Source organism: Ceratotherium simum, chromosome 33 (genome assembly GCF_057802395.1).
Source record: "Ceratotherium simum simum isolate JZ-2026a chromosome 33, ASM5780239v1, whole genome shotgun sequence".
NCBI lineage: Eukaryota > Metazoa > Chordata > Mammalia > Perissodactyla > Rhinocerotidae > Ceratotherium > Ceratotherium simum.
Window position 1 is genome coordinate 11,390,509 of NC_141932.1, and position 26,166 is coordinate 11,416,674.

General features: G+C 49.0%; 2 protein-coding genes across 14 annotated transcripts in view; one reads left to right on the top strand and one right to left on the bottom strand.

Moving 5' to 3' along the window:
* Nucleotides 1-9,069: 9,069 nt before the first annotated feature.
* LOC147912808 (kallikrein-1-like) overlaps nucleotides 9,070-26,166 on the bottom strand; it is a 35,220-nt gene continuing 18,123 nt past the window's right edge. Inside the window, exons 6-10 of one of the 10 annotated variants that reach the window (XR_015549455.1) lie at nucleotides 24,849-24,920; nucleotides 23,090-23,148; nucleotides 21,898-22,014; nucleotides 19,138-19,360; nucleotides 9,070-10,669 (exon numbers count right to left, since the gene is read on the bottom strand). Coding sequence is in view for 5 of the 10 variants with exons in the window: in XM_087421303.1 (XP_087277429.1) it covers nucleotides 21,924-22,014; nucleotides 23,090-23,148; nucleotides 24,849-24,920 (222 nt within the window). In the remaining 5 variants the exon portion in view is untranslated. Of the gene's footprint in view, nucleotides 10,670-16,746; nucleotides 18,373-18,992; nucleotides 19,361-19,380; nucleotides 19,430-21,897; nucleotides 22,015-23,089; nucleotides 23,149-24,848; nucleotides 24,921-26,166 lie in introns of those variants that run through there. The other 9 variants (XR_015549454.1, XR_015549456.1, XR_015549453.1 and 6 more) reach the window with 9 other exon arrangements.
* Nucleotides 17,011-19,018, top strand: LOC101407013 (kallikrein-4). Of its 4 annotated transcripts, none has more exons than XM_004440438.3 (4): nucleotides 17,011-17,135; nucleotides 17,472-17,722; nucleotides 17,809-17,945; nucleotides 18,551-19,005. In XM_004440438.3, the coding sequence occupies exons 2-4, from the start codon at nucleotides 17,533-17,535 to the stop codon at nucleotides 18,701-18,703; spliced, it is 480 nt and encodes a 159-aa protein (XP_004440495.2). In that variant the 5' UTR covers nucleotides 17,011-17,135; nucleotides 17,472-17,532; the 3' UTR covers nucleotides 18,704-19,005. The 4 variants fall into 4 exon arrangements, with proteins under 4 accessions (XP_004440495.2, XP_087277421.1, XP_087277419.1 ...); XM_087421294.1 differs by lacking the exon at nucleotides 17,011-17,135 and adding an exon at nucleotides 17,294-17,373 and having other exon boundaries at nucleotides 18,551-19,006; XM_087421293.1 differs by lacking the exon at nucleotides 17,011-17,135 and having other exon boundaries at nucleotides 17,286-17,722; nucleotides 18,551-19,006.

The window sequence follows — 26,166 nt, forward strand, 5'->3', positions numbered from 1 at the left end:
AAATTGTTCATCTTCACAGTTAGGAGTTTGTGTTGAGTTTTTATAGCTTTTAAAACAATGTACCTTAAGAAATAAGCCAGAGAAGCTTCAGGGCTGTATCATTTACCTCCACCAATAACAATTAGGAGAGTCCTGACTCATTTGCACACTTACTCATTATTTATAACTTATGCATTTGACTAAATGATGTGTCACAAACTTTGTAACCAACTCAAGCGTCAGAGGGGGTATTTGTCAACATTTTGTTTTTAATTGTGGTGAAAAACACATAGCGTAAAATTTACCATCTTTATCCATTTTTAAGCCTACAGGTCAGTAGGAAGTACATTCACATTGTTGTGCAAAGGTCTCCAGAACTTTTTCATCTTGCAAAACTGAAACTCTGTCCTTACTACTCGGTGACTCTCCATTCCCCCTTCCTCCAGCCGCTGGAAACCACCATTCTACTGTGTCCCTACAAATTTGACTAGTTTAGCTACCTCATGTAAGGGGAATCATACTGCATTTGTCTTTCTGTGACTGGCTTATTTCACTTCACATAACGTCCTCAAGGATCATTCATGTTGTAGTATGTGACAGGGTATCCTCTCTTTTTAAGGCTGAATAATATTCCATTTTATGGATAGACCACATTTTATTTATCCCTCCATCAGTGGACACTTGGGTTGTTTCCACCTTTTGGCTATTGTCAATAATGCTGCTATGAACACAGGTGTGCAAATATCTCTTTGAGATCCTGCTTTCAATTCTTTCGACTATATATCCATAAGTGGGATGAGGGGGTCTTTAATTATGTGAAAAGGAAAAGAAGCTATCAAGTTCCATTAGCACTAAGTGTGGTCATTTTTTTTTTCTATTAGTGTCCTTGGAGTCAGGCCGCCTGGGTTCAAATCCCAGCTCCGCCACTCGCCTGCTGTGTGCCCTTGGACGAGGTAATTCACTTCTCTGCCCTCAGTTTCCTCATCTGTAAATAGGAATAATAACAGAACCCACAACCTTCAGGCTTCTGTGAATGATAAGTGAGTAAATATATACAAAGTATTTTTTTAATGCTTACAATAGGAACAAACAATGGATACATGTGACAATTTGGAAGAATCTCAAGCGCATTATGATGAGTGGAAAAAACCACAATCTCAAAGGGTTACACTGTATGATCCCATTTATATTACATTCTCAAAGTAACCGAATTATAGTTATGTAGAACAAAACAGTGGTTGTCAAGGCTTGAGGTTGAGGGAAGGGTGTGATTATTAAGACATCGCACAGGAGAATTTCTTTGTGATGATGAAACAGTTGTGTATCCTGATTGTGGTGATGAGAGAGAGATGCATGAGAAATGGTGAAATTCAAAAAATGGCTGTACCTGAGTTAATAACATGGTAGCAACATCAGTTTTCTAGTTGTGACAGTGTGTTATGGTTATGAAGGATGTTATGGAGGGAAACTAGGTGAGGGCTATATGAGAATTCTCTGTACTACTTTGCAAACTCTTGTGAGTCTTGAACTATTTCAAAATAAAACATTATAATAAAAAACGTGTCTGGCACATCGGAAGTGCTGATTGCACCTCAGTTATCACTGTCCCAGATATCCCTATGTGCATTTTTCATCCGATCTTAGTTGCTCTATTTTCAAGGTTCTTTTTCTGCGCGGCTCTAATCGCCGCAAAATGAGTAACAAGGTCCCTCCAGGGGAGAAAAAATGCCTCCCACTGAATTCTCCCAGACTGGAAGTCATCCCAGCAGAAAGCTGTATAGCCACAGATATAATTATGAATCATCTGTAATTTTCACACCAGCCATTGTTTTATAACTTATGTAATTATCTAAACAGGGTTTCACAAACCTTGAAACTAACCAGGCATCACAGGTTTTCAATGCTTATAATAGAAAAAAAAAGAATTAACCAAGTGTTCTGAGCACCAGGAGACGCCTTACTTTGTGAGCAGCCCGGCCTGGTGGTGAAAGGCAGGAGAAAAATAAGAACACATCTTTGCATTCCCTTGTTTATGGGCAACAAAACCTTGAAGACCCAAGAAATGTATTCTAGTCATGATGTTTTGAAGAAGGGCAAGGACAGGACGGGAAGGGGATAAGGTCACAATGGAGATTTATCACTCTATACCTTTTTTGTAAACATGTTTTATTTTTGTACCATGTGGAAATAGTAGCTATTCAAAAAAGTAAGTAGAAATGATGCTACGTGTGCGTGCACACACACACACACAGAGATTCTCATGCAAGTCTCCCTGGGTTTGAACCCTGGCTATTTCTTACTGTGTGGCCTTAGAAAGTGACTTTAATCTCCCTTTGCCTCAGTTACCCCCTGTTTATAGTGGAGATAGCAATAGTGGTCATTCTGAAGGTTAACAGGAATATAAACAAGTTAATCCGTGTAAGACCCTTAAAAAAAATTATCCAGAGCATGCACTCAGTGTATGTTAGCGGCTAGTGTTCACATCCCCCCTTTTTCACCTCCCCCACCACCCTAACAAATCTAGCCAGTGAGGATTTTACTGAGAAAAACTGATTTCCTTTTATAATGGGGAAAGACACATTTCTTTTTTGTGTGTGTGAGGAAGACCAGCCCTGAGCTAACATCCAATGCCAATCCTCCTCTTTTTGCTGAAGAAGACTGGCCCTGGGCTAACATCCGTGCCCACCTTCCTCTACTTTATGTGGGACGCCGCCACAGCATGGCTTGACAAGCGGTGCGTCAGTGCGCACCCGGGATCCGAACCTGCGAACCCTCGGGCCACCGAAGCAGAGCACATGCACTTAACCGCTACGCCACCGGGCCGGCCCCCAAAAGACACATTTCTGAATTTATCTCTGCTTTTTTAAAAGACAGGCTTGTTATTTTATCCCATGAGATTAAGTTCAATAACACAAATAAAACAATGACTGTAACTGCTCAATGCATGTGGGCAATTATTATTATTAGCATGATTATTATTTGGGTATCTGGGTGCACAGAGATGGTTCTGGAAGACACCCAGGGTCACCATGATCCAAGAATAAACTGAGATGATGGTGGCCTCTTCGACTTATTAAGTCATTATATTAGTAGCAATAACTGGAGATCACAGCAGCTGAGCTCTGAGACCAGAAACGCTCAGCCCCCTGCCCAAGGTCTCACTGCAGTGGGTCTGACTCCCGGGGCCATACTGTCAGCCCTTCCCTTTAGTTCCTGATCAGGACATGAGCTCACCAGGTGCAAGGCTCAGACGGCAGCCCCTCCTCCTGCTGCCCTCTTGGGTTGCACCTGCCAGAGGTGGGTGCTGTGGTCCAGGGTGAGCCAAACAGAACCTGGGGTCCTGTCTTTGTCTCTCACCCCCCACAACCTCTTACTCTCTCCCTGTGTGTTTCTCTGGCTCCATAAGGGGGCAGTGTAGCACAGGGGTTAGGCAAACAGACGTGGAGTTCAGGTTGGGGCGGTTCAAACCCCAGCTCTACCACTTATCAGCCTGGTCGACCGCAAATGACTCCTGGTTTCTCTGTGCCTCATTTTTTTCATCTGTAAGATGGGGATGATAATAGCTCCTATTTCATAGGATGGTGAGGAGATTATGTGAGTTAACATTTGTGAAGAACCTAGAATAGTGCCTGGAACAAAATATTCTATAAGTAGTCTATATGTAAGTCTATATGTAGGTAGTCTATATGGTAATGATGAGGATGTATGACCTTTATTGTTGTTATTTGTGACTTGCTTTCTCTCTGATCTCTTTATATCCACGTCTTTCTGTACCCATGTCTCCACTTTTTTTCTCCTGGGGCCAGGCAGGTAACATAAATGAGGGAAGCAGACTGGGTGTGGGCTAAGGAAAACCACAGGGTGCCCCCAGCAGTGGCCACTCAGAGCCTGCTGATGATGGATAATGGACACGTGGAAATGCAGATGTGATGCTGAGTGATGTTGTGGCCTTTTCAAGAGAAGCTTGAAATCTCCTGATCTTTCAGTGCTGGTGGCCAATTAAAAAAAATAAAATGCCCAGAATAGAGAGCCCAGAAATAAACCGATGCATATAAGGTCAACTGATCTTCGACAAGGATGCCAAGAATACTCAATGGGGAAAGGACAGTCCCTTCAACAAATGGTGTCGGGAAAACTGGATATCCGCATGACAAGAATGAAACTGGACCCTTATCTTATGTCATACACAAAAATAAACTCAACATGGATTAGAGACTTAAACAGAAGACCTGAAACTATAAAACTCCTAGAATAAAACATGAGGAGAAAGCCTCCTGACTTTGGTCTCGGCAATGATTTCTTGGATATGACACCAAAAGCACAGGCAACAAAAGAATGAATAGACAGATCAGACAACATCAAACTAAAAAGTTTCTGCACAGCAAAGAAAACAATCAACAGAGTGAAAAGGCAACCTATGGAATCCGAGAAAATATTTGCAAACCATATAACTGATAAGAGGTTAATATCCAAAATATATAAGGAACTCCTCCAACTCAATAGCAAAAAAAACAAAAAAACAAATAACTTGACTAAAAGATAGGCAAAGGACTTGAATAGAAATTTCTCCAAAGAAGACATAGAAATAGCAACTAGATATATGAAAATATCATCAACGTCATTAATCATCAGGGGAATGGAAATCAAACCACAATGAGATGGCACCTCACACCTGTCAGGATAGCTATCATCAAAAAGACAGAAGATAACAAGCTTTGGGGAGGATGGAAAGAAATTGGAACCCTTGTACACTGCTGGTGGGAATGTAAAATGATGCAGCCACTATGGAAAACAGTATGGAGGTTCCTCAAAAAATTAAAAATAGAAACACCATATGATCTAGCAAACCCACTTTTGAGTATTTATCCAAAAGAATTGAAATCAGGGTCTCCAAGAGACATCTATTTGTACACCCATGTTCACTGCAGCATTGTTCACAATAGCCAAGATGTGGAAACAACCCAAGTGCCCATCGACAGATGAAGGGGTGAGGAAAACATGCTATATCCACGCAATGTGTCGATGTAAAAAGCAAATTCACCTGTTATTTTATCCTTAACAGAGTTTTTATCATCAAAACAAGTAGCCAAAAGAATTGCAATTCAGGATGTGCGTGCTATGGCAAACCATAGGCAAATCTGGAAAACAAAGGCGAGGAGCTGCTATTATAGATAAAAAGGGGGAGTGTGGAGGGGCTGTTCTAAACAAAAGTCCATTGGTGGAAAGTAACAGTTCTGGGTGGCAATGGCTTCTCATTGGCTGAGCTGCAGTGTTTCTCATTGGTTGAGCTGCAGCGTTTCTCATTGGCGGGGCTGCGGTGTTTCTCATTGGCTGGACCGTTTCCTGGAGAGAAATCTTTCTTCAGTAGTAAAGTAGTTTTACTTCCTGTCCAAGATGCAAGTATGTCTCTTCTTGTTTGGTGTAATTGAGGATGTGTGATAGGGCATAAGAGCTCCTCCTACAGGCCTTCCCGACTCCTGTTTAGTTAAGGTTTCTTTTATTAATTCCCACAAATGGAATATTATTCAGCCTTAAAAAAGAAGGAAATCTTACCATATTTGACAACGGGGATGAACCTGGGGTCATTATGCTGAGTGAAATAAGCCAGTCACAGGAGGACAGATACTGCCTGATTACACTTACAACGAGGTATCTAAAATAGTCAAACACATAGAACAAGAGAGCAGAACGGTGACTGCCGGGGGCTGGGGGAGGCGGAGATGGGGCATTGCTATTCAACAGGTGTAAAGTTTATGCAAGATGAGTAAGTTCTAGAGATCTGCTGTTCAGCACAGTGCCTGTGGCTAACAATACTGTATTGCACACTTAGAAATTTGTTAAGAGGGTAGATCTTATATTAAGTGTTCTTACTACAATAAAAAAAAATGCGCAAACTCTGCGAAGCAGGCCAGAGAGATGTGTCTGCAGCCTGTATTTGGCTCAAGAGCTGTTTATGAGTTCCCAGAAGAGACTCAAGGGAATTGCAATGAATTTTACTGCATAACCACAAGGGGCAGGAAACAACGTGTTCCTTTTATGGAACCAGAAGCAAAAAGGCCCTCCCCGCCCCTTTCAGAAAGCAAATATAATCCATGACTTTCCCCTTCAAGAGAGGAGTCCACTTTGAATCGGGAAACCGGCAGCTGAGTCTGTTAGGCGAGGATGATGAAGTCAAGACTCAGTTCTGAACTGAGTCCTCGGCACTGTCTTTTCTCACTTGTGGAGTTCCTGGGGCCCAAGGTGGATACCAGCACAATCCTCCGAGGTGTTGCCGAATCTGTTTGCATCTGTTTAGAACTACACACCAAGCCCCCATGTTTGGGTTAGCATCACATGTTGTGAAACATTGTTTCAGCTATTTGCAAAATAATATTAAGAATAACAACAAAAGCAAACACTTACGAAGGGCTTCCTATGCGCCAGGCACAGTTCTAACTGCTTTATATTATTAACTCATTTAATCCTCCCGACAGTCTATGAAACAAGTACTATAACTATTCCCGTTTCACAGATGAGAAACTGAGGCACAGAAAGACTCAGTAATTTGCCCAAGATCACCCAGCTTGTGAGCAGCAGAGCGGGGATTTGAACCCTGACAGTCTGGGTTCAGAGTCTGTCTCTTAATCAGTGTACAATGCAACTGTTTCAAAATTGTTTCTGTTACTGTAAATGAGTTGTTAGGAATGGCATTAATTCTTCTCTCCTTGCGGGCATTTGTTCATTCCGTGAATATTTACTGACCACCTACTATGTGCCAGGCATTGTTCTTGGCAGTGGGGATACAATGGTGACCTTGACAGGGATGTTTTGTCCTCACAGAGAAGCTTATGTTCCAGGGGAGGAGACAGACACAAGGAACAAGTGAATCCTTAAATGTGTCATGCGATTTTGTGGTAGATAAAATCATGCCCACCACCAAAGATGCCCTGTGAATATGTGATCTTACTTGGGGATTTTGCAGATATGATGAAATTAAAGATCTGGAGATGGGGTGATTATCCTGGATTATCCTGTTGGACCCCAAGTAACCACAAGGGTCCTTATAAGAGAGAGGCCAGAGCATCCGAGGCAGACGAGGGGATGTGATGATGGAGGCAGAGGCTGGAGTGACGCTGTTGCTGGCTGTGATGATGGAGGAAGGGACCACAGGCCAAGGGATGCGGGCGGCCTCTGGAAGCTGAAAAAGGCAAGGGAATGGGTTCTCTCCTAGAGCCTCCAGAAGGAACCAGCCCAGTGAGGCTGATGTTGCACTTCTGACCTCCAGAACTGTGAGAGAATAAATCTGTGTTGTTTTAAGCAAGTAAATTCGTGGTGATTTCTTACAGCAGCAATAGGAAATTAACACAGATTTATATACTGATAAGTTTTATACTGATGATCAAGGAATATATACTGATAATAAGGGTATATATCAGGTTATATATCATATATAGGTAATAAATATATAAGGGTAAATATAATCAGGGTATACATGCTAATAATAAAAGAGAAGAAATGGAGCTTCTCTAGATGGGGGGTGGGGGCTGGGGGTCAGGAAAGCTCCTCTGAGAGGGGACATTTAAGAAGAAACCTGAATAATGGCTGACAGGTAGATATCTGGGCCAAGACCGTTCTTGGTAGAAGCAGCAGCAAGTGCAAAGGTCCTGAGGTGGGAACGTGCTCCACATGTCTAAGCAGCAGCAAGGAGGCAGGTGTGGCTGGAGCAAGCGAGGGGGACAGGGTGGGAGATGAGGTCAAAGCAGGGACAAAGGAGGACAGACCGTGTGGGCCTTTGGGGCGTGGTGAGGATTCTAGTTTCTGCTCTGAGTGTGATCAGAAGTCTTTCAGATCAGGTTTATGTGGTAAGTAGGTGTCTCCCCCAGCCCCCAACCAGTTGACAAAGTGCTTCTGGGAGTTTCCACTGAAGAGACTTAATACCACTTACGCTTTTTTGTTTTAATTGTTGATTCCCAGTTCCTCCAAATCAGCACTGTCCAATCAAAATATAACATGAGCCACATATGTAATTTTAAATTATCTAGTAATAGCATTAAAAAAGGAAAAAGAGATAAGATATCACCTCACACCCATCAGAACGGCTATTATTAAAATGACAAGAAATAAAAAGTGTTGGAGAGGATGTGGAGAAAAGGAAACCCTCATACACTGCTGGTGGGAATGCAAACTCATGCAGCTGCTATGGAAAACAGTATGGAGATTCCTTAAAAAATTAAAAGTAGAAATACCAGGGGCCGCCCCGGTGGCATAGCAGTTAACTTCGTGCATTCCACTTTGGCAGCCCAGGGTTCACTGGTTCAGATCCTGAGTGCAGACCTGCTGACTGCTCATCGAGCCATGCTGAGGCGGCGGCCCACACAGGAGAAGTAGAGGACCTACAACTAGGATATACAACTATGTCCTGGGGCTTTGGGGAGAACAAAGAGAAAGAGAAAGATTGGCAACAGATGTTAGCTCAGAGCAAATCTTCCTCAAAAAAAAAAAAAAAGAAAGAAATACCATATGATCCAGCTATTCCACTGCTGGGTATTTATCCAAAGAACATGAAAACACCAGTGAGTAAAGATACATGCACCCCTGTGTTCATTGCAGCGTTATTCACAACAGCCGAGACTTGGAAGCAACCTAGGTGCCCCTCAAGGGACGAACGGATAAGGGAATGTGGTATATATACACGGTGGAATACTACTCAGCCATAAAAAAGGATGAAATCTTGCCATTTGTGACAACATGGATGGACCCTAAGGGTAGTATGCTAAGTGAAATAAGTCAGACGGAGAAAGACACATACCATATGATCTCACTCATACGTGGAATATAAAAACAACAACAACAAACAAACACATACACACAGAGAATAGGTTGGTGGTTACCAGAGGGGAAGGGGGCAGGGAGGAGGGCAAAAGAGGTGATAGGGCACATGTGTATGGTGACGGATGGTAATTAGTCTTTGGGTGGTGAACATGATGTAGTCTACACAGAAATTGAAATAGGACAATGTACACCTGAAATTTATGTAATGTTATAAACCAACGTTACTCAATAAAAAAATTTTTTTAATATAAATAAATAAATAGAAGACACTAGAATAGGTTAAAAAAACAGGAAAAAGAAACAAGTAAAATTTTAATCTCAGCAATATATCTTATTTTAACCCAATAGATACAAATTATGATCACTCCAACATGTAATCAATATAAAATTACCAATAAGAGAGTTTGCATTCTTTTTTTAGACCAAGTCTTGAAAGCCCAGTGACTATTTCACACCCACAGCAGCGTCTCCATTCAAACGTTAAATTTTCATCAGAAACACTTGATCTCTAGTTAGAGTCTATAAAACTGAGAGTTGAAAAAGTGGATTCACGGACCCAGATCATTCCCAACGTACTTAAAACTTTTCCAACAACTGAAACAAATGTCAGTGTTTACATTTAAATTAGTTTAAATTAAGTCAAATTTAGAAGCCGCTTCCTCGACCACACTTGCCATGTTTCCAGTGTCCAGCTGTCACCCGCGGCTGGTGGCTGCTGTACTGGACGGTGCAGATCAAATCCACCTGACAGGAAATGTCTCAGTCACTTGGGGGTCCCCCGTCCTCCTCTGTGGGGTGATGACATAACTCTGCTTGGTGGGTGTCAGAAAAATGGGGGATGTCCAGGCCTGTGGTCCACTGGGGCCACCACCTTAACTCCTGCTCCTTTGATGTTTGCTGAGTCCCCCCCCAGACCCCATGGCTGCAGAGGGGCTGGAGATGCCCCCCATGGTGGTCCCCACAGCCCACGGCCACCGCCCGTCTTGCAGGTGGTCAGGCCGTGTTCTCCGTGGCTCCCCAGGCTGGAGTCAGCTCCAACTCTCTCTCTCCAGTAAAGCCCTCCCCAGCCCCTCTCTCCATCCTCCCCCTTCTGGGTGGACCCCAGGATCACCCCACTCAGGCTGGCCTCTCCCTCCGCTGGGACAGGAGCGGGGAAGGGAGATGCCCCGTCAGGCTTTGTGGGGTTTTCCTACTGAATCCCCCGATGCCCTTAGTGAGGAAGGAAAACACTTCTCGTGGGTGAGACAATCTGCCCCAGTGTAGCTGTAGGTACTGAGTGAAAGGGGACAGAGTGTGTTAACTGCAGCCTACAGGCGTTTCCTGAGTCGACCAGGTCGGTTCCCTAAGGGCTGCACTGGGCACTCCCGCCAAGACGTGGCCAGGGCCGCCGTGGGGCTTCGGACAGGCGACATTCCTAAGCAGGAGGCCTCGGTGCACTGTGCCCAGGAGGTTTCTGACTCTCCGTTAGGCTCAGCCCTGCGGGGGTGGGAGGGGGGAGGGGCTGGCTCTTCCTGTGAGGCGGGAGAGTGGGCGCCCCGGGCTGGGGGTGGCCCCATCGCGTCCCCTCCCAGCAATGCTCCATGTCTTCTGTGGCCGAGGCTGCGTGTCACCTGTAGGTAGGGGTGAGGGCAGGTGGCTCAGGCGAGGGTCAGTGGGTCCAGGTGCATCCTGGGCCCCCATGACCTGTGCCCCTGCAGAGACGGCTCGCCTGTCCCTGGGCTTCTGCTTCTGTTTCCTGACATGCACGAAGGAGGCAGCACAGCAGGGAGCTCAAGATGTGGGCTCCGGAGCCTGGAGTCCCGATTCACTGCCACTTTGCTGTGTCACCTTGGGTAAGCTGATTGACCTCTCTGTGCCTCCGTTTCCTCTTTCATAAAATCTGGCACAATAATGGATACTTCATAGGTTATTACAAAGATTAAAACTAGTCAGCGTGCATACAGTAGTTACGACGGCACCTAGAGAAAAGCGGGTGATTCATAACTACTAGATCATTATTTTTTAAATTGTTATGATCCCTAGCTCCTGAGATGTGTCTCTTTCAGAGAGTACGAATCTTTCTGGCCGCCCCTTTCACTACGTTTCCAACTCTCTCCTGCTCTATATCTGTCCACCTCTGTCTGTCTGTCTGTCTCCGTCTCTTCCAGCCTCAGTCTTTCTGTGACCTGGTGTAAACTACTTAACCTCTCTGTGCCTCAGTTTCCTCATCTGTAAAGTAAAGCTAATAAAAGCATCTACTTCACAGTGTTGCTGTGATGAATAAATAAGTCATTACCTATAAAGTTCTGAAAATAGGGCCACAGTCAGCTCTCGACACAATTATCATTAATTCAACACAATTAATCCGTTAACCACGTTAAATAAGTTCCCCGCCCTTGTCCCAGTGGAGAGGGAGCTGTTATTAATCATAAGCTATTATTATTGTTTGTTATGATTCTTCTCTCTCCACATCTTCATCTCCTGCTCTCTGTCCATCTGTCTGTCTGTCTCCCTGTCTCTGTGTCGGTCTTTCTGTCTCTCTTTACTCGTCCATTCAGCACATACACACTGGACGCCCACTCCACGAGAGGCACTGTGTTTTCAGCGGTGAACAGAACAGACCCAGCCCTGTCCCCAAGGAGCTCCCAGCCCAGTGAGAGCGGCACATGTTAGAAAGATAAAAACACAAACAATGACACGTGTGTAATTTGTACCAAGGGCTCTGAAGACACGTGAAGGATGCTATGAGAAGAAGACAAGCATAAACACCCCCAGGAGAGTGGGAGCCCTGAATGTCACTGAAGCAGTGACATTGGAGCTGAGCTAAAATGAGAGGTGGGAGTCGTGGAGGGAGAGAGTGAGGGGAAGAGTGTTGGAGGAGCATGGAACAGACCACAGAGTGGCCTGGACGAGGAGGGAGGCCAGGGAGGGGGCTGGAGCCATTCCCAGGAGCCACATCCCCCTGGGAAACAGACTGAGGTGGAGAAAGTGGAAGTAGAGAGGCTGCACCGGGAGAGGGGGTGGAGGGGAGACCCGGCTAGGTCTGAATTCTGTGCTGGAGCTGCTGCCCAAAGGGCCCACAGGGGGGCTCAAGTGGCTGAGAGAGGAATCACAGGGCACCTGGGAATGGGCTGCTACTTATTAAGAGGGGCGTCTGGGGGCTGGCCTTGGGTCAAGTTGGGGGAAATTAAAACTATCTTTTGTTGCTATTTTAAAATGACTTCCAAGATGCTTAATAACCTCTACCTGTGTCATTTTGTCTCTGCCTCTGTCTGTGCCCATCTCTCTGTCCTTCTCTATCCTGTGTCTCTATCTCTGTCTCCCTCTGTGTCCCGATCTGTCTCTGTCTCATTTTGGATCTCTATCTCTTATCTCTCTCTTTATCTCTTCTTCTTGTCAATCTCTGTGTCTCTCTATCTCCATCTCTCTCTTTCTCTTTCTGTGTCTCTCTCTCTTTCTGCATCTCTGTCTCTTGTCTGTGTTTCCATCTGTGTCTCTGTCTCTCTTTGTCTCTTGTCTGTGTCTTGTCTCTCTGTGTCTCTTGTCTCTCTTGTCTGCATCTCTTCTCTCTGTTCTCTTTCTCTGTGTCTCTGCCTCCATCTGTCTCTGTATCTATCTATACCTTTCTGTGACTTTGTTTCTCTGTCTCTGGTCCTAGTCTCTTTGCTCATCTCTGTCTCTCTTCATCTCTGCCTCTCTCGAGCCTCCACCCCAGCCTGAGTTCTGACCCTGGAGTCCCATTCCCGGAGTCCTACTCCAAACCATTCCCACCTGCCAGGCTGGAAGCATCTCCACAGGTGACCCCCCCACAACTCTGTCCTGGACCCATCCCCAAATAATGGGTCCCCTCTGCCTGACCTCAGGCAGGACAGGACATAGGAGAGGCCACAGAACGGGGACAGAGGGCTGCCACGTCCACTCCCTTCTCCCTCCTCTCAGCTGCCCAGCCCTGTCCCCCTGCACCAGCCCCAACCCGCCTCTTCCCACCGCCCAGACCTTAGTCACGTCTGGGCGGCTGTGGGACCTGAGCCCCCCTGCACCCCCACCCTCCTCCTGGCCTCCTGTGTCCTCGTGGTCAGAGCTGCTGGTCCCAGGAGCAGGGCAGGGGCAGAGGGGTCTGTGTGCCACCAGGAGACTGAACACAGGCAGGTAGTTGGAGTCAGAGTTAGAGAACCAGAGAGACATTAAGAGCCAGAGACGGAGAAATCAGAGAGAGCGAGAGACAGGGTCAGAGAGACAGATGAGGCCAAGGAGACGGAGAGAGGCACAGACACTCATGCTTCAGCCTCACGTCATCTGTCCACACAACCCCTCGTCCCATCATCTGTCCACACAACCCCTCATCAGCGCCGTCCACACCTGCTGCTCAGGTGACCTCACCCAGCCCCAGGGCTCTAAACACCACCTCCCCCGACAACTCCCGCCGTTTCTCACCAGCGCTGACCTCTGCCTGCACCTCCGTGCTCACGCGTCCACCCGCCTGGCTCCTGATGGGCGTCCCCAGCGCAGCCCTTCCCCACACCTCCTTCTCCGTCTCCACAAACGGGGCGCCAACAGACCAAGCCTCACACCACCCTTGTCTCCCTCCCCCACGCCTACTTTCCCCCCATGGGTCGGTCAGTACACTGACTCCGCCTCCAAGCCGAGCCCTGCGCCCGGTCATTTCTCCTCTCCCTGGACACAGCATCTCCCATCTGGATGGGGCCGCCTCCCACCCCCCGCTGGACCCCCCGCTTCCACCTCACCCCCTACAATCCTTCTCCACTCGGGATGTTGTTTAAAAGCAAATAAGATCCTGCCCCTCCCTCCACCCCCGTGCCTAAAATCCATTGCACTTAAAACAAACCCAAACCCCTTACCCTGGTGTGTAAACCCCTGCACGCTTTTCCCCGTCCCCTCTCCTCGCTCTGCCTCACACACACCGAGTTCTCTTTGTTTCCTGCAAGGCTCACGAGCCACGACGGCTCTCAGCCTGAATGCCCCTCCTCTGAGACTCCTGGCCCCCCACCTTGTCCACAGCCACCCCACCTGGGTCCCCATCACTCCCTAACGTCCCCCGTGTTCTCTGCACACACACAACTACCAGACATTTGCTTGTCCCTGTAGTTGTTCTTTTGTTTGTTTGTTTCTGTGAGGAAGATCAGCCCTGAGCTAACAGCTGCCAACCCTCCTCTGTTTTGCTGAGGAAGATTGGCCCTGGGCTAACATCCGTGCCCATCTTCCTCCACTCTATATGGGACGCCGCCACAGCATGGCTTGATAAACGGTGCATCAGTGCATTCCCGGGATCCGACCCTGCAAACCCTGGGCCGCTGAAACGGAGCGCGTGCACTTAACCGCTGCGCCACCAGGCCAGCCATCCTGTAGTTCTTCTGTTTGTCTGTCTCCCCCACTAGGACGTGAGACCCATGAGCACCACAGCTTGCTCGTTCCTTCCTGTGTCTCGAGTGTGGACAGCAGCCCGTGGAGCACGGCGGGTGCACAACTGCTCTCTGCTGAGCGCAGGCTTCGTCGTGCTCCACGTGCTGGGCGCTCACTCCACGCCTGACACGGGGTCAAGTCTCCTTCCCTGCATTCTCTCTTTGGATATATTTTGGGAGTGAGGAACAACGGTTATCCAGATCTTACGTAAGGGGGAACGGAGGCTCCCAGGGGTGCAGTCACCTGCCCGAGGTTCCAGAGGTAGAAGGTGATGCAGCCTGGATTTGAACCTGGGAAGGTTTGCTGGGGAAGCATGGTAGGAAGAGACAGAGAAAGGGAGGGGGAACGAGAGAGAAAATGAGAGAGAGAAAATGAGAGAGACAGAAGCAGAGAGAGAGACAGAGGAATAGAGAGAGACACAGGAGAAAGATAGGGGGAGAGAGAGAGAAAGGAGAAAAATGCAGGAGAGAGGAGAAAGATAGAGGAGAAAGATGGGGGAGAGAGAGAGGAGAAACATACCTGGGGAGAGAGAGGAGAAAGATGGGGGCGGGGGTAGGGAGAGCGAGGGAGAGAGGGAGGGAGGGGGGGTGAGAGAGAGAGACAGGGAGGGAGGGAGAGGAGAAGGATGGGGGGAGGGAGCTGAGAGAGAACCAAGAAAGAAGGGGAGTGAGCCCAGGGTCTCCTTGCTGGGTCCCTGCTCCCAGCCCCGCACCAGGGCAGCCTGACAGCACTGAGCTGGAAGCTCACAGCACCTGCTCCCAGGAATGCGTCCCTGGGGGCAGGCCGGCCCAGCTGGGGATGCTTAAAAGCCCCACGGGGGCCCCTGGAGGAGGCAGCAGGCAGGAGCTCAGCCCAGCGCAGCATTCAGGAGCCCAGAGGCGGCCAGGTGAGCCTCCCAGTGGTCCGCTCCCACTGCCCCCGAGAGCCAGGCAGTCTTTGTGTTCCACTCTCCCCACAGCTCCATGTCCCTGTGATTCTCAGTCTCTGGACCCTGTGTCTCCCTGTCTCCTCTCCAAAGAGGTCTCCCACTCTCTCTCTAGTTAGGAGTGTGTCTCCAGTTCTCTCCCCATCTCCCCTAGTCTCTATGTCTCTGAAACTCTCTTTGTGACCCTGACTCTCAGGCTGTCTCTGTCTCTCTCAGGTGCTGTCTGTCTTCCCTCCGGCCCCGAGGGGCCGTGTCTCCATCCTCCTACCTCTCCCCATTTGTAGATGGACAATTTCTCTGTCCCTTCCTCTCCACCTGGTTCTCTCTTTCTCTCTCCCGCTTTTTCTGTCTCTAAATCTCTCTAGATTCTGGGTCTCTGGGCAGGATCTCAGACCCTATGACATGTGTGTGTTGGGGTGGGGGGTATAGGTCCTCATCGGCCCAAGAATATCCCAGGGGAACAGGAGGGAGGGAGGAAGAGACAGATGGAGACTCGGGCTGTGGGACCCCACACTCACCTGAGACGACCCTCGTGCCCAGGTGCTGACATGACAGTCGCAGCAGGACCCCCCCGGGGCTGGTTCCTGGGGAGCCTCCTCCTCAGCGTCACAGGTATCTGAGTGTGTGTGTGACTGTCTGTGCCCCAGGGCAGTGTTTGTCACCGTGCAGACATGACTCAGTGTCCTCCCAGGTGTGACTAAAGCTGCATGTGGGACAGCACTGTGACCGTTGCTCTCTGGTTGCACACGTGTGACTCCTTGTATCATGGGGAGTGTGTGTGCCACCTGTGTACTCTGTGTCTGTGTGTGGCATTGCACACCTGTGTGTGACACAGTGTGACGGGACAAGTGGTCATACCTGGGAGAGTCGGTGCATTATTAGGTGAACGACGCTGACAGTCTGTGCCTCTGAATATCTAGCAGAGTGACCACTGGCCTGAGGATGCTGTGAGGACATGGGAAGCCCAGGGTGGTACTAAAAGGGAGATGGTGCTCTTGGGGGAGTCGCCCATTGCTAGGAATCTGTGCTGCTTCCTGGGTCGTCGATCCCTGGACACCCAGGAACCGTGTCCTGGGACAAGGTGATGGGGTCTCTGTGTGAGCTGGCTGGTAGCAGGTGTGACTGTGGAGGAGGCTGAGCCAGGGAATGGGGGACTCTGAGGGCCACAGATAGCAACACTGCCTCCCTGAGCATCTGGCTGTGTCGCCCTTGTCTCTGCCACCCTGTGGGAGGGGGTCTGTTGTGCTGGGGGACTCGGGCCCCAGAAGTGCAGGAGCCTGCCATGCTGCTCCTGGGAGGAGAGGGAGAGGGAGAGGAGGGAGAGGAGGGAGGAGGGAGAGGAGGGAGGAGGGAGAGGAGGGAGGAGGGAGAGGGAGAGGGAGAGGGAATCTGACCTGCCCGATAAAAGCCCCGCACCGTGACCCCGCCCCCAGGACCTAATCCCATCTCCCGAGCCCGCCTCCCCAATCCTGACTCCACCCCTAAGAGTCCTGACTCTGCCCTCAGGATCCCAGACTCCACTCCTGAGGTCCTGGCCACGCCCCTGCATCATAGCCCCGCCCCAAAGCCCTGGTCCGGCCTCCTGCACTGTGACCCCGCCCCCAGGAGCCCTAGTCCCGCCTCCTCACCATCCCTCCCCTAGCGCTGACCACGCCCCACCAGACCTAACCACGCTCCCTGCACCGATACCCCGCGCCCCCGAGCCCTGGTTCCACTGAGCCCCGCCCAGCCCTGACCACGCACATGCGCCATGGCCAGGCCCCCAGGAATCCTGACCACGCCCCTGCACCGTAACCTAGACCCCAGGAGCCGGGCTTCCACCCTGAGCCCGCCCCCCAGCCCTGACTCCGCCCCCAGGATGCCTGGCCTCCATTGGCAGCAGCCGGATCATAGCCGGCGAGGACTGCAGCCCCTACTCGCAGCCGTGGCAGGCGGCACTGTTCACTGGAAACGAATTTTTCTGCGGGGGCGTCCTGGTGCATCCACAATGGGTGCTGTCAGCCGCACACTGTTTCCAGAAGTGAGTGCCGGGCGGGGTGGGGGCGGAGTCTGGGGGCACCTGGATGTAAAGCTAGCCAAAAGGAGGGCCCTCATATCAGGCTCAGCCTGATGCTAATGGGAAATACTGGAAGGAAGGGTCTGGGAGGGAGGCGGGAGCTGGTGTTTCTGGGTTGAGATCTCAGCTCAGCTGCCCAGTCACTAGCGAATGAAGGCAGGTTCTCGTCCCATTATTGATGGTGATGAGGATTTAGATCATGGTGAGGACCTCTTAGCGAGGAGGATGGGGTGTCCGGAGGGCGAGAATGGAGATAAGGGTGTTGTTGCTACAAAACCAACCTGTCCCCGTGGCCCTCAGCTCCTACACCGTCGGGCTGGGCCTGCACAGTCTTGACGACGACCAAGAACCAGGCGCCTGCATGATGGAGACCAGCCTCTCCATACAGCACCCAGACTACAACAAACCCTTTTACGCCAACGACCTCATGCTCATCAAGTTGAAAGAATCGGTGTCGCCGTCTGCCACCATCCGGAACATCAGCATCGCCTCCCAGTGCCCCACTGCTGGAGATTCTTGCCTCGTCTCCGGCTGGGGGCAGCTGAAGAATGGTGAGCTCATGAGGGTGAGTGTGTCTGCCCTCTCTGAGGGGTTCTCCACCCAGCCAGAGGGGCTGACCCAGAGCTCTGCATCCCAGGCAGGCAGCCCAACGTGCTCCAGTGTGTGAATATCTCAGTGGTGTCTGAGGAGAGCTGCAGTGCCCTCTATGACTTCATATATCACCCCAGCATGTTCTGCGCTGGCGGAGGACACGACCAGAAGGACTCCTGCAAAGTGAGCAATGGGGACGGGGGGAGATCCAGGGAGAGATGGAGAAGGGAGGGCGACAGAGGCACAGAGGGACACATGGTGAGAAACAGAGACACAGGGAGATAGTGACAATGAGAGAGAGAGATTGGGAGAAACAGAAAGAGACACAGGAATAAAGAGAAACAAAGAAAAAGAGAAACAGAGAGACAGAGAGCACAAGGGGGCAGGAACACACACACACACACACAGAAAAATACACCCAGAGAGATAGACGGATTCACAGAGATGAAACAAAAAGAGAAATAGGAAAAAAACAGAATATACAAAGAGATGTAGAGAGATGCAGAGACTCTGGAAGTCAATGAGACAGAGAAACAATCCATGGGGGCAGACAAAGAAGGAGAGACACAGACAGAGACAGAACAACAGCAAATCCAAGAGAATCGGCCAGCTGTTAGGACATAGGGAAGCAGAAGAAGGTGCGGTCAGGGCTCTGGAATGGAACCTCTAAGGGGTGTATTGCTGTCTTTTTTTTTTTTCCTGTCTTTGTCTCTCTGTCTCATCTGGTTCCTTTCTGATCTCACATCTCTCTCCACATCTCATGTTTTGGATTCTCTCTCCAACAACAGGGTGACTCTGGGGGCCCCGTGGTCTGCAAGGGGCACCTGCAGGGCCTCGTGTCTTTTGGACAAGCCCAGTGTGGCCAACCCTACATTCCAGGTGTCTACACCAACCTCTGCAAGTTCACTGACTGGATACAGAAAACGATCCAGGCCAGTTAACTCCTGGCACTGGGACCCGTGAAATGGAACCCCCAAATAAATGCTGCTGCAGGAATTCAGGAATCCGGGTTCCTACTCCCTTCCTCCCTCAGACCCAGGAGTCTAGAGCCCCCCAGTCCCCTCCTTGCTCAGCCCCAGGAGTCCAATCCCACCAAGAATCTTCTCCTGTACACAGTGCCCCCTGGTGGCACAATGTTGACCCAGCCTTAACAGTGGTGGAGAAAGTTGGTTTTTCATTTTTTTTCTTCCTTCCCCTAAGCCCAGAAATAAAGTCTAAGAGAAGCATGGGCTCTGTTCAAATTGTCCTCTTTGCTTCTGTTCCCATTCAAAGTATTCCAGAAAATAGCTTTTCCTCCTTGGGCCTCCGTTTCCCCATCTGGGAAATGGGAGTCTTGATCAGGAGGGCCACAGGGTCCCAAAGGAAGGAGACATACCTGGGAGAAGAGAAGCAGACTCTGTGGGTGTTGTCCAATTTCTGAAAAGTCAAGTCAGCAAACGGCAATCAAATGGGATTTTTCCTGCTTACTTTAGTTAGCTTTAGTTGACCTATTTTGATTCTGTCTTCTTCAATGCATTTTAAGAATTCTTAGTTCATATCTGCCTCAGGATCCTGCTGCTGCAGCTGGAGAATGGCGGGAAGAATCATGAAGAGAGCTGCTGTGGGCAAGAGATGGGGAGACCAAGGGGCTGAGATGGTGGGGAGACTGAGGGCAGAGAGAGGGGAGACTGGGGGCCCAAGAATATGAGGGATCGTTATTATACTCTTCACTGATCAATTATATTCATAAGAATATACCAATAAGAACTAATATTCAAGAATATATTCATAAATATATTATTTATGAGTCTATTCATGAGGAAATCGTCACATATTTATCTATCTCAACACATCTTCAAAATATATAAAGAGATGAAATAACTAAAAGTGAAATAGACAAATCCTCATTCATAGAAGAGGATTTTAAGATGCCTCTGAGCAAACGATAGAAGAAACAAGATAAAAATGAATAAGGACATAGATGATTTGAACAAAAAGATTGACAAATGGTCATATGTTACTTAATGATCGTATGTAGCACGTTGCACGCAGTATATGAAGAATATACAATCTTTTCAAAACACACATGTCTACCAGAATGGCTAAAACTAAAAAGATGACAGCACCGAGTGTTAGTTAACATGTAGAGCAGACACAGCTCTCATACAGTGCTGGGGGGAGTGTAAAATGGTACAACTGCTTTGGAAAATAGTTTGACGGTTTCTTAGAAAGATAAACACATCTGCCCCATGACCAGCAAGTCCACTCCTAGGATTTATACAAGAGCAATGACAAAAAAATAGACTTGCCAAGAATGTTCATAGTAGCTTTATTGACAATAGCCAAACTGGAAACAACCCAAATGTCCACGAAGGGGAGAGTGGACAAACCTATGACATATCCATACAACGGAATGCTACTCAGTTATCAGAAGAAATGAACTATTGATGTGCACAAGAACATAGGTGCATCTCACAATCATTGTGCTGGGTGAAAGAAGCCAGACATAAGATATTATACAGTCACGTGCGGCATCATGATGTTTCAGTCAACTATGACTATGACTTATGGGACGGTGGTCCCATAAGATTAGCACACAGCCTAGGTGTGCAGCGGGCTATACCACCTAAAGCACACTCTGTGATGTTCGCACAAGGACGAAATCGCCTAACGACACATTTCTCAGAACGTATCCCCGTCATTCAGCAACGCATGACTGTATACTGTATCATTCCATTTATCTGTGAAATTCTAGGACAGGCCAAACTAATCAACGCTGCCTGGTTCCTGGGATGGGAAAAGAGGGGCAGATGTGGAGACAGACTGAGATGTGAGAGAACTTCCTGAGGTGACGGAATATTCTCTGACATGACAGGAGTGGGGGGTTACCTGTGTGCGTGTGTCTCATGAGTGACACTCATGAGTGTCAACACTCATCGAAGTGGACGCTTGACGCCTGCACACTGCACTGTGTACACCTCAATAAAACGTTAGACCTCAATAAAAAACTTCCCACAGTCTTTACAAAAATTGACCAGATACTGAGCCATGAAGCAAGTCTCAACAAATTTCAAAGTTATAATGTACAGAGTACGTTGTCTGACCACAATGTGATTACTCTGGAAATTGCGACAAAATGATAACCAGAAAATTCCCATGTGTTTTGATTTTTAAAATACTCTTCTAAATAAACCACAGATCAAACAGGAAATCATAATGGAAAGTAGAAAATATTGTGAATTGCGTGACAAGGAAAATGCAACGTGATAAAATATCAAAAGGAACCACTAAAGAATAGAAACAGGTTTATAAATTCCAAACAGGCAGAAAGAGAAAAATGAAGTAAGGAAAAAAAAAACCCACCACAAAGTCAAATAATCCAAAAAAGGTAGGAAGCATAGAAAAGGAAAGACAGTAATTTAAAAGTAAGATAATATTAATAGTGCCAAATATATCAATAATCATAATAAATGCAAATGGTTAAATTCAGATTAGAATCTAAAGGGCTGGGCCAGCCCCATGGTTTAGCAGTTAAGTGTGCACGCTCTGCTACTGGCGGCCCGAGTTCGGATCCTGGGCGCGCACCAACACACCACTTCTCCATCCATGCTGAGGCCGCGTCCCACATACAGCAACTAGAAGGATGTGCAACTATGACATACAACTATCTACTGGGGCTTTGGGGGGAAGAAAAAAAAGGAGGAGGGTTGCAATAGATGTTAGCTCAGAGCCGATCTTCCTCAGCAAAAAGAGGAGGATAAGCATGGATGTTAGCTCAGGGCTGATCTTCCTCACAAAAAAAAAAAAAAAAGAATCTAAAGGGCTGTTCTATGCTGTTTACAAGAGACACACCAAAAGCTCATAGAAAAGTTGAAAGCAAAAGATGAAAAGAGATTTACCAAGAAATATTACCCCCAAGAAAAGTAGTACAGCATTACTAATATCCTTCAAGAGAGGTATCAATACTAAAATCATTATTAGACAGAGTGGGTTGCTACAAAATAATAAAAAGTTCTTTATAACAAATATAATGATTCTAAACCTGAATATTTCTAATAAAATAGCTTCATAATACTTAGTATAAAAATTGGTAGGACTACAGGGAGAAATGGACAGATTCACCCATTAAAAGTGTGAGATTTCAGCAGTTACGTACCATGAAAAGGATTTGGTGTCACACAGTCACGTTCCCAACCACGATGTAAGAAAACCACAATTCAATAAGCACATCGACGTGATACCCACACGTAGAGAAGTTAAAACACAACTGCTCCTTTAAATAATGTACGATGGAAATTAAATCAGAACGGAATAAAATCAGAATGGAAATTTAAAAATACTGAGAACTGAATGATAAACAAAAATGTTACATATCAAAACTTGTGGGAAGCAGCAGATTTATAGCTTTAAATGATTATATTAGAAAAGAAGAATGGATGAATATAAACCAGTCAAGGTGTTAGACAAAGGATCACAGGATAAACCTACCGCAAAGGAGACACTGAGATGGGGAGACCCCCAGGAACGAAGAATGGGGTGTTAGCTGGAGGTGAGGGCAGCCTGGGGCTCTGGGCCAGAAGTCACTCAGTGCCTGTCCCCAACAATGCTCTGGGCACCCTGAGCTGGGTCTGGGAGGTGGTAGGCTGGAGGGGCATGGACCAAAAGATTCTGACCCGAAAGGCATGTGGCCACCAGCCCTAGGGGTGGGACAGCCCGGCAAAGAGATGCTTATAAGCCTCAGTGTGGCTCCAGGAAGAGGCAGCAGATTGGAGCTCAGCCCAGGCAGACCAGCCAGGCGGGTGAGCAAAGGGGAGTCTGTGTCCTGCCTCTCTGCCCCGTCTCACCCTCTGGGTCTCTGATGTCTGTGTGTCTCCATCCGTGAGTCTCTGAGTCTGTCTCTCTCTGGCTCCTAATCTCTCTCTCCCTCTGTCCCTCTGTCTCTGTATCCTCCAGACTCAGCATCCGTCCCGCTCTCATCTCTCTGTGTCTCCATCACCCGAGTCTGCCTAGTTCTGACGCCTTAGCTCTCTGTCTCTCTCCCTTCTAGTCTCCATGTTTCCGAATCTCACTCCGTGTTTCTTTTCTGATTTTTTTTGTCTCCGTCACTCCATCTTCCCACTGCTGCCACTTCCTAACTGCTGCTGGCACTTTCTCTGTCTTCTCCTCCTGGCTGTCTCGCACTCCCGTCTCTACGTCCCCAGGCTCCATGTTTCATGGCCAGAATCCGCGAGCAGGGGATGAGGTGCCCCTTCTGCAGTCCTTTCCTGCCCAGAGATGTCCTGGGAGACAGAGGAAGAAGGGAGTGAGAGGGAGGGTGGACGGAGCCGGGCTAACGTCCCCAGACTCACCTGAGGACTCGGTGGACTGGGAGACTTCCCATGACTCTTGATGGACGGAGAGGACGAGTCTGGAGGAGGGAAAGGTGTGAATGTGAGATGCTGTGCACACGGGGGTGAGTTTTGAAACTGTCCGAGGGTGGAGAGAGACGAGGTGTGGAGAGGGAGGGGGTCCAGAAGAGGGGTCCCCACTGGTCTTTCCCTTGACCCGAGACTCGGTCTATGCCCCACCCTCTTGAACCTTCCTTGGTCCTGATCCCGCCCCCTGAGCTCTGACCCTGCCTTCGAGCCCTGACCCCTCCCCTTTGTGCTCTGACCCCGCCTCCAGGAGTCCAGGGCAATGCTGGCAAAAGCCTCATCATTAATGGAACGGAGTACAGCCCGCAGTCCCAGCGCCGGCAGGTGGCCACCTTGCAGGGAGAAAGACTCCACTGTGGTGCCTCCTCCTGCATTCGCATCGGCCCACGATGCCATTTGCCTTAAGTGCGTGAGCTGGGGGCGGGGCCTGGATTGGGGGCGGGGCCTGGCCAGAGGCGGGGCTTCATCTCGGGGGCGGGGCTTGAAGAGAGAAGCAGCAGCGCCTTTCCCTAGGTGTGAAAAAGAGTTTGGCAGGAAGTGGGAGAGGGGGCTGGGACTGGGGATGGGTTTAATCCTGGAGCTGAGGATGGAGTTGGGCTTGAGGACGGAACTGGGATGCGGCCGAGACCCAGAGACCCGGAGATGAGGACGAGGCTGCCACGGCACTGACAGGCTGAGGGAGGGAGGGCGCGTGCCCATCCACGGCAGCGACAACATTCGACTGGGCCCACACAGCCTGGATACAGACCAAGAGCCCGGCAGCCGGGTGACGGAGGCCAACTTCTCGGCACAGCACTCCCGGCAGGGCCGACGGCCTCCTGCTCATCAAACTGAACTCACCAGCCACAGAGCCGGCTCCGTCGGCACCACCAGCGTGGCCTCCGCCTGGCGTCTGGCTGGACACATGCCCCAGGGTGAGCTCTTCAGCCTCTGTCACTGCCCATGTGCCCGTGGGGGTCTCTCCCTACAGCTCTCTGTCCCCAGTCGGTGTCTCTGAGCCTGGATTCTGTCCCCAGGTGAGACCCCAAGAGTCCCCCAGTGCGTGAATACTCCAGTGTGTCTGAGGAGGTCTGCAAGGCTGCTCTGCGCTGGCGGTGGGGAGGGGGGCAAGGGCTCATGCAGTGTGGGAACCGTGGGAGGGTGGGACTCAAGAGGGATGAGGGGGCAGAGACACACAGAGAGCCATGGGGGACAGAGAAACAGAGATACAAGATACACTGAGATATACACAGGAAGCAGAGAGACAGAGAGACCCAGAGACAGAGATTCAGGGAAAGTAAGAGACAGAGAGAGATAGAGACAGACACAAGGAGACATCAGGTCAGAGAGAAACAAGACACAGGGGTGGAGAGGGACAGGCAGGGAGGGCAGGACAGATGCTTAGACATGAAACAGAAGTGTAAGGGATGGAGCCATGCGGAGAGGAGAGCGAGCAGCATAGGCTGACCTGGGCTCTGGGGGGATTGCCAATAGCGAGCAAGGGCGGGCGGCAGGGAGGGGGATAGGAAGGCCAAGCGGGGCTAGGGGGGCTGTCCCCTTCAGCCTGTGTTATTTGTCCTATTTCACAGACTGGCTGATGTGTCTCCCTGTCCTTCTGTGTTGGTGGCTCTTTTTGTAGCTTTCTGACTCTCGTGCTGGTTCTCTGTCCCTCTCCCACACCCTGTGTCTCTCTCTGGGTTTCTCTCAGACTCACCATGAGGTGAATACGACCATATTTCATCCAGTCTACCAGGCAGCATTGTAACATGAACCTCTCCTTCAGGCCCTACTAAGGGAGAAAATGCTTCCAATGAAACTAGAATATGCTACTGACTTCAAACACATCCAGTTTCATAGATATTAAAAAGGAAGTTGGAGAACTGATGAAATACAGTGGTACTATCCCCACCTGTGAGTGCAGGAAACTGAGGCACAGATTGCCCCAGGCACATTGGGTAGTGGATGCTGTTGGTGCCCCCACCCCTCGTCCCTCCACTGCTGGGAGCGTTGTCTCCTGACACCTCACAACGGCTCCGTTCTCCAGAGAATTGCCCTCCGCCCCAAAGGAGTTGCCTCCCCAGGAGATCATGCCCCCCACCCCCACCCCTTGTAAGGCAGCCAGTGGCAGACTGATGGACCTGGGGTACAAAAGCCGAGCCCTCTTCTTCAAGGTAGAAACAACTCCATGGTGCAATTCATCCCCAGAGCTCCCTGGGGCTCAGGCTCAAGCTAGACTCAAGCCAAGAACACATGGTATCCTTGTTCGGCTATATTGTACCCTCCTCTCCTGCTACTCTGCCTCCCTCGCTCTCCTTCACAAGAATATCTTTCACAAGAATCCAAATCTCAGGTTTGCTTCAAGGGAAGAGGACCTGAGACACAGCTGGTGGGTGATACAACCAGGACCACCCTCTTAACCACAGCTTTATGCAGCTTTCCAACGTCTCCTGCTCTGCCATGTCCTGGCCGTGCAGTCTGTTTGCAATGCCACCTCCCTGAGCACTGGGGCTTCAGACAGCCTCTTGGATTTAAATGTTTTTTGAGGCAGAATCTGACGTGTCTCTGTCACTCATCTAACTCCAGGGTAAATAGGTCAGTTTTCTCAAGAAGTTTAACTTTCCTTGGCCCCTGCTTTGCAATCTCTTTTTCATCCTCTTTTATTAAGGCTGGGCAGAAACAGATTTTTTACAAGTCCATTTGAGTGGAAATGATAGATATAAAAGACAAGCAAAGAAGACCTAACATCTATATAATTGGAGGCCATGAGAGGGAAGGAATAAAAGAAATCAAAGCAATGAAGAGAACACATATTTGCAAAAACCATACTTCAAGACAATTTTTGGAAAAATAAAAGAACACTTGAATCTAGGCATAACATAATCCCAAAACTGCTACCACTGGGCACACACAAGCAAGCACACACTCTAGGCTCACACACACTAGCTCACACTCATATACTTGTGACAGAGAATAAGAGACCCCAGGAACCAGGTCTAGAGGTTACAACTGTGGTCTTCATGTTAGCACCTGAG

Coding starts and splice junctions, on each gene's coding strand:
- LOC101407013 (XM_087421293.1), top strand. CDS start 17,419: ATGGAGATAAGGGTGTTGTTGCTACAAAACCAACCTGTCCCCGTGGCC. Junction 17,723..17,808: donor CTGGGGGCAGCTGAAGAATG/GTGAGCTCATGA, acceptor TCTGCATCCCAG/GCAGGCAGCCCAACGTGCTC. Junction 17,946..18,550: donor ACCAGAAGGACTCCTGCAAA/GTGAGCAATGGG, acceptor CTCCAACAACAG/GGTGACTCTGGGGGCCCCGT.